The following is a 10,799-nucleotide window of genomic DNA, read 5'->3' as shown; positions in this document are numbered from 1 at the left end:
GAGACCTAATCCTGCAGCCACCAAACCGGATCCCCTCAACGCCTTGACTGCGCCTAGAAATTCTGTCTATAAAAGTTCAGAACAGAATGGGTGACAAAGGGCAGCCTTGGCGGGGTCCAACCCTCACCGGAAACGTGTCCGACTTACTGCCGGCAATGCGGACCAAGCTCTGACACTGATCATACAGGGAGCGGACAGCCACAATCAGACAGTCCGATACCCCATACTCTCTGAGCACTCCCCACAGGACTTCCCGAGGGACACGGTCAAATGCCTTCTCCAAGTCCACAAAACACATGTAGACTGGTTGGGCAAACTCCCATGCACCCTCAAGGACCCTGCCGAGAGTATAGAGCTGGTCCACAGTTCCACGACCAGGACGAAAACCACACTGTTCCTCCTGAATCTGAGGTTGGAAAATATAGCTAACAAAAGGAAGACAATAGAATAAGAATATTTGCAAAGGACAGTTTTTCAATGGGATTTTGAAATGGCGAACCCTAACCCGAGTCCGTAGGAGCACAGCTGTCAAGCTGGTGGATGCAAATGAACGTCGCCACATAAATTTGTGAAACTTTACAGGATCCTAAGCACCGTTAGAAGAAACGTGTAGCTGTGAACCTAATGCTAATGCTAACCGGTAAAGCTAAATGAATTGGATGGAGGTGTGTTGTCAAGACATTCATTCTTTAATTGTTGTTATTGACATCTAAATGGACTCACCAGACCCTCATCCTATGTAACCATGTTACACTCCCCATCAGCAGGATTTGAATAAATGACCCCTAGATTAAAAAAAGAAAGACTTTGAGTGGCAGTGGAAGTGCAAAGCACACAGATTACAGGACTTCTTTTACCCGGGTAAAAAGGTTCTTAGTTCTTAGTGATGATGTTGGTGGGGAAAAAGGTAAACAATTGGAACGGCAAAGCATAACATGACATCATCCAATGCACATTGACTTATTTCCACCCTTCACTCATTCTCGGGATAGTTTTGAAAGCAAAAAAAAAAACAGGTTCTTATGTTATGTTTGTGTTGGTCCCTCAAGAGTTGGACCTTACATATCAAAATGACTTTTCTCTTTGCAAGCCTTAAGTGTTTCCTGGGAGTCCCCCTGCTGTCATTGACTTTGCCAAAAGCATGGCAGATATAACAAAAGTTTACTTCCAGCGAGTTCAGCATGTCAACACAGCCCCATGGTCTGGAAGTCAACCGATTTGTCAACAGTTGTCTTGATACAAACGCCAAAGGAAAGCCACTCAAGAGACGTTGACTGTAGACCATGTCAAGATTATCCATACATCCTTGAACCTCTTTTCAGCCTGAGCACAAAGCTAGCTTGCTAGCTGCACAGCTGGGCCAGCTCAGGTTGAGGGGAGGCATCTGGGAGCTTGGAGTTAAAGATCTGGAGGGCCTCCTTGATGCGTGCCACCTCACCAGCTGACAACTTGAGTCGATGCCGCAGCAGACAAGAAAAAAGGTCGAGCGACTGAGGTGCTGGTGGCGTTAACCTATTAATGCGATCCCTCATCTCCAACAACATCAGGAAGGCAGCTTCCTGTGTACCTTGCGTATATGGGTAGTCCAACTGGAGGATTAAATCCTTGATGCCCTCAGGGTCAAAGTGCATGCTGTATCCAAACACTTTCAGTGTGTTGATCTTCATATAGCCCAGGTTGGATGTCTGATCCTCCATGTCCAAAGGTTCGTAGAAGAGTGTTTCATTCACTGTTGGATCATCTGTGACGATACGGCTTCGCAGGTAGATGTGGACCGTCTCAAAGAAGGACTTCCACCGGCTCCCCAGCGACAATGTCCAGTTGTAGCATTGTGCAGCCGTCGCAGAGTCCAGTCCAGTTCTCTCCCAGTCGGGGAAGTCCGGCCGGTTCACTGGCATGAACCAACTCTCCGAGTGACTCCCCCCAAAAGGGTTCACGTAAATTGCAGGCACGGGTTCCAACGTTGAGTTCTTAGTTGAGCAGATCTGGAAAGTAATGGCCATCAGCATGTGGATGAGATTGGATTTGTTTTTATTACTCTTGAGCGTGAGCAGCATCCTCTTTCTCCAGGCAGGATTGAACCAACTTCCCAGGCGTACATCATTGCTGATGTAGATGGCGTGGACCTCTATCCTGCTGTCCAGCTGCTGGAGCAGGTACTTTGCCTGCAGAAAGACAAAACACTTTCAACTTCTCCAGGCCAACAAGAAAAGACACACACACACCATGGTTCTCCACGTGGACCAACAATGGCCCGCAGCTTCTCAGAGCTTGTGAAAATACATTATTACCTCCTCTTTTTTAACATTTGCAACGTCAACAAGTATCGGCACTTTGCTACAGTAAAGCAAGAGGCAACCAAACATAATGATGGACTTTTTACAATAAGAGAGTACTTTTGCTAAAACTGAGTCTTGTTGATGCCACCAGGCCAGGGATCGGCAACCCGCGGCTCCGGAGCCGCATGCGGCTCTTTGATCACTCTGATGCGGCTCAGCTGAACCCCCCGATTTTCCCGTGAGACTTCCGGATTTCAGTTTCTCTCGAAGAAAACTCCCCCGGGATTAATATCCACCGATTTTCACCCTTACAGCTATAATAAGGGCGTGCCATGATGGTACAACATTTGGCGCCTTCTACAATTTATATTAACAGCGTGCGAGCCCAACACTTGTTATACAATACACATCTTCTGCTTGCACACGTACGTGACAGCAAGGCATACTTGGTCAACAGCCACACAGGTTACACTGACGGTGACCATATAAAACAACTTTAACACTCTTACTAATAATGCGCCACACTTTGAACCAAAACCAAACAAGAATGACAAACACATTTCGGGAGAACATCTGCACCTTAACACAACATAAACACAACAGAACAAATACCCAGAATCCCATGCAGCCCTGACTCTTCCGGGCTACATTACACCCCTGCTACCACCAAACCCCGCCCCCACCCCAACCCTGCTCCCCACCTCAACCGTGCGTCGGTTGAGGTGGGCGGGGTTTGGTAGTGAGGGTGTATAATGTATCCCGGAAGAGTTAGGGCTGCATGGGATTCTGGGTATTTGTCCTGTTGTTTGCTTACTATCTTTTGGTGCATCCTAGTCAGTAGGTCAGTGCAGGGGTCAATATTATTATTAGATTTGGCTTCATCTTCACCTTAAAAGGTGAGAGAAGAACGCACTGCCGACCTGATAAGAGAAAGAGATGATAGAGTATTATCTGCTCACAGATGCACACTGCAGCTAGCCCTGGATAGTCCCACTCCTTAAAGCTTCAGCCAAATGCAGGATTCTCACAGGAATAAGGCACATCTACAACCTGAAGGACTGTATATAATATTATTGTGGCCTGGTGAAGGTCAGAAGCTCTTTTAACCTCAGCATCCGGCATGTCCAGATCCAGGTTCAAATAGTGGTCCAGGGACGAGGCGACGCTTGGTCGACAGGACCCGAGGTGTAAGAGGTTGCCGTGGTGGCAGGATCCACAGCGGGTGGCGTTGTCGGCGGCACACGTTGAACAGGAGACGGAAGAGGTGCCGACGACGCAGGGAATGACACCCTGACAGGGGGGCTGGTCCACAGGACAGCTGCAGCTCTGGACTTGCTCCGAGAAGAAGCCCAGGACTCCATGCTCGTTGCAGTAGAGCGACGCCTGAGCCTGAGTCAACCAAAAGGCAAGCGGCCTGCAAAAAAGACACAAAGCTGCTATTATTCATCACTGTCACTTGGTACAGCTGCACAACATACCAAGCAAATGCTCTTTGACAAACTCCCACACAACAAGCGCAAATATGTAGACCTCTTCCACCGGAACCCTGCAACAATATCTCTCCACTGATGTGGGGAAGGAATACTTGACTCTGATCACCAGCTTTTCTTTAGAGATCAATGAACTCTAATTGAGCGTTTCAAATAGTTTATTTCACCCCCCCTCTGATAATAATGCAAAGACATTCAGCAACCCTTCTTAAGAACACATTTTGTTCTTAGGCACACTTACAAAGTTTTTAAGGAGAATTTTGTATTCACAAATGTTTTCTTAGCTGGAATTTGTTCGTAGGTAAGAACAAAATCTGCGAGTGCTCCAGAGCACTCTTAGGGTGGCCGAGTTGTTCTTAAGTCTGACAAGCTCCCTTACTTGGGGACGGCGTGGCGAAGTTGGGAGAGTGGCCGTGCCAGCTACCTGAGGGTTCCTGTGGGCCGGACTGTGTGTGATGGGTTAGAGCCTGTAACTGGGAGCAAGGGGAAGGAGTGGGCTGGACTGAGTGTGATGGGTTAGGCCCTGTAACTGGGAGCAAGGGGGAGAGTGGGCCGGACTGTGTGTGATCAGTCAAGAAGCAGTGGACCACAGGGCCGTCAGCTGGGCAGCAGCCAAGGCCCAGATCAAATGGGAGCGGAGATGTACCAAGCACTCCCTGAAGGAGGAGTGCTAGACTCGATGGGTTGACATCAGAAAAGGGGAACAATACATAAAAAGCAATGGTGGTATATATTTTTAATGACACTTAACCTTCATCTAGGACACTACATCAGAAGCAAAGTGGCTGCTTGGGGGACATTTAGACACCAGGACCATCCCCTCAGAAATGGAAAAACTTGCTGACACAAACTTGGATTTGAAACTTGGCGAACAAATAAAAATCCTACAAAAAATGAAAAATGGCTATACTAGTGTGGCAAACTTTATGTTGAGGAAAATGTTTGCTTTGATTTTAGTTGGCATTGTAGGCTACCTACCTTGATATTGTATTTAGGAACATTTGAGAACTAAACAACTGAGGTAAAGAAGTGTTTGCTTTTGGAGATTTTTATTTGAACTGGGCAGATCAAACCAAGAGGGAGAAATTGAAAGCAATAAGACTTTTGTTTTACTCCAGTAAAAATGGGCCCACTAAAATAACATCCTTAAACACAAATGAATCTTGTGTTCTCAAAAAAAAACAAGAGGGTTAGGATTAGAGATTAGAACATGTGGAAATGATGTTTCTTGTCATATTCTAAAAAAGGGATCGAGCTCAATTAAACTCAGACTTTGAAAAAGTAGACTGGAATTTATTATCACGCATCAGTGAAGAAGCAAATTCGGCATTGGGTTTTTAGGCAGTCCAAATGAAATCAACAAAAACAAAAAGGCAATTCTACTTTGGTTGACAGATATGGAATATGAAGACATAAAGAGATAATCTTCTTGAGAAAGCTTTGAAATCTGGATTATTGCGACTTAGTTGTGACTCAGGAGTAGCTAACTCTATTGATTTAATCAGACGTAGTACAGAAAATCATCATTTGGCATGAAACATATAAATGAGATTTCTTGTAAAGAAGTGTACAGAAATATGAGATGAACAATCTAACACACAATGAAAAAATAGTAGTAAATGCTTCTCTTTGAAAGATTGTGTACAAGTTCTGTCATCACTATTTGGAAATAGAAAATCCAGATATTAAAAGTGTAGATCATTTTAAATCAGTGTGTTCTCAGAAGATGAAATCCTTGGAATTGTAAATTGACTTCAAAGTCTGAAGATATCAACGGGCATCATTCTTGTGGAGTGCAAAGAAATGCTTTGTGTGGTGCAACTACAAAGTGTAGATGATTGTTGATTATGGACAAATAACTTCTTTGATGCGATGGCTTGCTCTCAGAGTTGTATTGAATAATAGTACATCCGAAATGATGTTTATTTGGGATTATACTTGATGTGCTTCATAAGATTTGCTTTGTGCAAAAAAGTGTGACCAGTGCACAGCTTCGAGGAATCATTGCTTCTTTTTTTACTGCAGCTGAGATGAAAATGCAAAAACTAATTCCAATCTATTTTGCAAGGGTTCCGATGTAAAATGGGATGTGCGGATACTTTCCCAAGGTTAAATTGCACAGCGCCTGAAAGCAGCAATTGCATACCCTGAGGCCCGTGACACAAACGACACAAATGAGCGATGATGAAAGAAATGGATGTGTGCAGGGAGATAATGGATCTGAGCTGGGTGAAGACCAGAGCAGAGCAGAAAGACAGATAGAAAGTGTGGAGGGCAGATGGACTGAAGGGTGGCGGCAAAGGACTGTCAGGGAAATGAAGGCTCTCTGTAAACAAGCAGTGCCCGTCAAGACTTGATTAGAGTACCTTGAAACTACACCCTTCATCTGTCCTACATCACCACTCTTTCCTTCTCTAGTCCACTTTCATTGCTCACTTCTACCTTTTCTTGGACTTCAGCATTTTTTTGATTGATTGAGACTTGTATTAGTAGGTTGCACAGTGAAGTACATATTCCGTACAATTGACCACTAAATGGTAACACCCCAATAAGTTTTTCCACTTCTTTAAGTCGGGGTCCACGTTTATCAATTCATGGTAAATTCATGGCAGAATGGAAGCTTGTTGCAGGTACTGTACTCGTCACTTTAATGTCAGCCGAATGATCGTTTTGTGTTGAATACATTCAACTTGTTTTTATTCCAGCGTGGAAATATTAACATTGAATGTGTCTTGGACAACTTAGTGCTTGACTTCAACTCATTCATGTCTTTACCACATACTTGCCAACCCTCCCGGATTTTCCGGGAGACTCCCGAAATTCAGCGCCTCTCCCGAAAACCTCCCGGGACAAATTTTCTCCCGAAAATCACCCGAAATTCAGGTGGAGCTGGAGGCCACGCCCCCTCCAGCTCCATGCGGACCTGAGTGACGTGTTGACAGCCTGTTCACACGTCCGCTTTCCCACAATAGAAACAGCTAATGATCGAGGGCGAGTTCTTGGTTTCTTATGTGTGTTTATTGTTAGGCAGTTTCATTAACGTCCTCCCAGCGTGGCAACAACACACAACAACAGCAGTCAAGTTTTCGTCTACCGTAAAGCAGTTGGTCTGCCGTAAACAGCAATGTTGTGACACTTTTAAACAGGACAATACTGCCATCTACTGTACATGCATATGTGACCCACCCATAATGTGTCACATTTTTGTGTTGATTTATTTATTTTATTTTGTGGTTTGAATTCGTTTTTGGAGCTGTCGTTACACATTTATCAGTATTCACATTGGTCAGTAGGGGGCAGTAGGGCGTTTCTTCCCAATTGAATGCTATCACCTGCAGACCGGAAGTGTCTTGTCATTCTGATGAGCGCGACCAGTCTGTGAACAATTGAAACGTCCTGTGTGCTTTTTCCTCCTCTATAACAGGTTAGTTTAACTCACTGAATAATATCCATGTGATCTTTATAAGTTTAAGTACACATTCTGATGGTGGAGCCTAACTCTAAAGTGTTTGTGAGTTGTAGTTTGTATTTGTGAATGAATCCAGTGCACAGCTGCAGTAATCAATACAAAAAGGCGACATGAGTACGCAATGTTTATATAGGAACTTCTGATCCTAATTCAGACTCCCAAATTAGAGCTCCCGTTTTCTCATTGATTTTATAATGTATATTTGTATAATGTGTGTGTTCTGAAATAGTGACAGAGAATAGAACAAGGATGGACAATTCAACCCTCAACTCAACAATGAGTAGATGAGTGTTATGTGTGTGTATATGTGTAAATAAATGAACACTGAAAGTATTTCTTTTATTTATATATATATATATATATATATATATATATATATATATATATATATATATATATATATATATATATATATATATAGCTAGAATTCACTGAAAGTCAAGTATTTCTTATATATATATCTTAACCACGCCCCCAACCACGCCCCCGTCCCACCCCGACCACGCCCACCCCCACCCCCCGAAATCGTAGGTCTCAAGGTTGGCAAGTATGACACAAACGTTAAACTTGTCCAAGGCCACACCCCTTCGAAGCCAATCTGTTTTCTGAAAAACTAATGATATGTTGCACTGACATTGATTGAGTATATATATTCTTCAATAGAATACAGTGGAACCTCCATTTACTTTACAAAAGACAAGAGTGGGGTCCTTCTCTTGTTGCCTTATTTGTATTTGACTTTATGAAGTGGATTTGTTTAATGTTTGACGCAGTCGGACTAGAGCAGGGGGGGTTGAAAGAAAAAAAGAAGAAGAAGAAGACAAAATGGAAATTGGGGGGACAAGAAGGGGATAAAACAGAGACAACAACAACAGCAAGTACGTTATGTACAAATATGATTTGAAAAATGATAGCAAAGAACTAGTTAGTTAAGCAGAATCCCTTATGAATACAAAAATCACAGCCAAAAACAACAAAATCTGCCCAGTCCACTGGCGGGGGACCCCCAAATAAACTCAAGCAAAGCAAAACAAAATCATCGCGACAGAACAGTCACAGCCATCACACGCTCAATGCCCCCCAAAAGCACCCATACACAAACCTAAATCTGCAACTCTCCCAACAGCCACGGAAGTCACTGTCCCGGCACAGGAAACACCGTCCCAGTACAACAAGAACCACACCATCCCCATCAGTGTGTCTAGACGGTCTATCCTTCCATCCATCCATCTTCAACCGCTTATCCGGAATGGGGTCGCGGGGACAACAGCTCCAGCAGACTTCCCTCTCCAGAGCAACATTAGCAACTTCCTCCTGGGGAATCCCGAAGCATTCCCAGGCCAGAGAGGAGATGTAAGCCCTCCATCTGGTCCTTGGCCTCTCGCGGGGTCTCCTCCCAGTGGGACGTGCAACAAGGACCTCCCTCGGAAGACGCTCGTGAGGCATCCGCACGAGATGCCCGAACCACGTAAGCTGGCTCCTTTCCAAGCAAAGGAGCAGCGGCTCTACTCCGAGTCTCTCTCGGGTGACTGAACTTTTCACCCTATCTCTAAAGGAGAAGTCAACCGCTTATCCGGAATGGGTGGCGGGGACAACAGCTCCAGCAGAGACCCCCAGACTTCCCTCTCCAGAGCAACATTAGCAACTTCCTCCTGGGGAATCCCGAAGCGTTCCCAGGCCAGAGAGGAGATGTAAGCCCCCCATCTGGTCCTTGGCCTGCCGCGGGGTCTCCTCCCAGTGGGACGTGCAACGAGGACCTCCCTAGGAAGACGCTGGTGAGGCATCCGCACGAGATGCCCGAACCACGTAAGCTGACTCCTTTCCAAGCGAAGGAGCAGCGGCTCTACTCCGAGTCTCTCTCGGGTGACTGAACTTTTCACCCTATCTCTAAGGGAGATGCCAGCCACCCTTCTGAGGAAACTCATTTCGGCCGCTTGTATCCACGATCTTATCCTTTCAGTCATGACCCACACTTCATGACCATAGGTGAGAGTAGGAATGTAGAGCTTTGCCTTCTGGCTCAGCTCTCGTTTTGTCACAACAGTACGGCAGAGAGATTGCAATGCGGTCTATCCTTTCCCATTTAAATCTGCAGATCTTGCAGAATGCTCTTAAACAGATGCAAAACAGGCCCACAGCCGCTCTGCACCAGGCCGACAACGCCACGGGAGTCTGCCCAAACAAAGCCTGTCCCAACCCAGCCCTGCGGAGTTCACACCAACAACCCCACACAAAAAACTGCACAGCCCCAATGCTAAACGCAAACACCGCATCCACATAGCAATGCGTTCACAAGTCCTGGTCGTGGAATAACGCCTTAAGGGTTAGGGTTATGGTTGGGGGTGGGCTTGGCTTGTACATCTGTGTCCCTACCAAGGTTTCTGGTTGCTCCCATTGGGTCGAGTTTTTTCTTGCCCTGATGTTGGATCTGAGCCCAGGATGTCATTGTGGCTTGTGCAGCCCTTTGAGACAATTGTGATTGAGGACTTTATAAGTCAACTTTGATTGATTTTGTTGATCATTCAAAAGTTGATAAATAAAAACTAAAAACTAGAGAGCACAATAAAGGAATATGAAAGTATGCAATCTAAAAAGTAAATAGGTGTACACTATAAAAGTTCTATCCATCACAGTTTGGCAGGTCAGTTGAATGTTGGGGTGACAGTGGGTACTGCTTTGCTTTAGAGGTACCAGAACTGTTCCCCTGAAGGTACAGCGGCAAACATACACTGACCAGGGTTGTTTGGATCCAGCACAATGCTGCTGGCCAATGTAAATGTCAGTCGAGATACATTTCATCACACAGAATCTACAAGAAGTGGAAATAGTCTTTTAAACGTATTTACAGAGGAATATGAAGTCTTCCAAGCGACGACCTCAACTGCTTACTACTGAGACTTTGCTAGATAAAAATGAAATGAAGGAAGAGTGGAATGAAAAATCACATCAAATATTAATTTTCTACTTTGTGACATGTTCATTTATACACCATCTGCATAGTTATTAGCCTTACGCCGAGTGAACCGATTGCTAAAGCTAACGATAAATCTAATGCGATCATGTTGTAGACACTGACATTTATTATTTATATGTTGTTATTTACAGCTGAACTATCGCCTGACCCTCATGAGTTCCTCATTTACCAAGACGAGAACTTTCTGACTGTTGGACACTGTGGACAATTTATTTTGATACACAATATATTATTTAAAAACAAAGTGTATTTCATTTGCTTACACTTTAGTGAAATAAATATGACCTAATATCGTCTATTTCCATGGTATCAGTGTAGGAATATACTGTACTACTCTTCCACACCTCAGCTTTATTTGGATAATTAACCCTGAACTGTGAAATGTGGTGGAAACACAACACTTCTACAGGAAGTTTTAGTTCCAGGAACCAAGGGTTTCAGGAACTTGAGGTACCTGCACCTTGTGGAAAAAGGCCTCATTAGAAATACCAGGATTGGTTTGACCAACGTGACTTAGTGATGTATTCGTTGTTAGAAGAGAAGAGAAAAGCCCGAATGCAGGTAGGCTAGCTTGTCCTTGACATGAG

General features: G+C 44.5%; 1 protein-coding gene across 1 annotated transcript in view; it reads right to left on the bottom strand.

Moving 5' to 3' along the window:
- Window positions 1–666: 666 nt before the first annotated feature.
- The window catches only part of brinp2 (bone morphogenetic protein/retinoic acid inducible neural-specific 2), a 127,579-nt gene continuing 117,446 nt past the window's right edge, over window positions 667–10,799 (bottom strand). Inside the window, exons 8-9 of the mRNA XM_061928338.2 lie at window positions 3,387–3,693; window positions 667–2,165 (exon numbers count right to left, since the gene is read on the bottom strand). Of these exons, the coding sequence (XP_061784322.2) occupies window positions 1,344–2,165; window positions 3,387–3,693 (1,129 nt within the window). The 3' untranslated portion in view covers window positions 667–1,343. The remainder of the gene's footprint in view (window positions 2,166–3,386; window positions 3,694–10,799) is intronic.

Source organism: Nerophis lumbriciformis, linkage group LG33 (genome assembly GCF_033978685.3).
Source record: "Nerophis lumbriciformis linkage group LG33, RoL_Nlum_v2.1, whole genome shotgun sequence".
Classification (NCBI taxonomy): domain Eukaryota; kingdom Metazoa; phylum Chordata; class Actinopteri; order Syngnathiformes; family Syngnathidae; genus Nerophis; species Nerophis lumbriciformis.
Note: the sequence above shows the minus strand (reverse complement) of the source record. Positions and strands in the feature narration are given on the sequence as shown.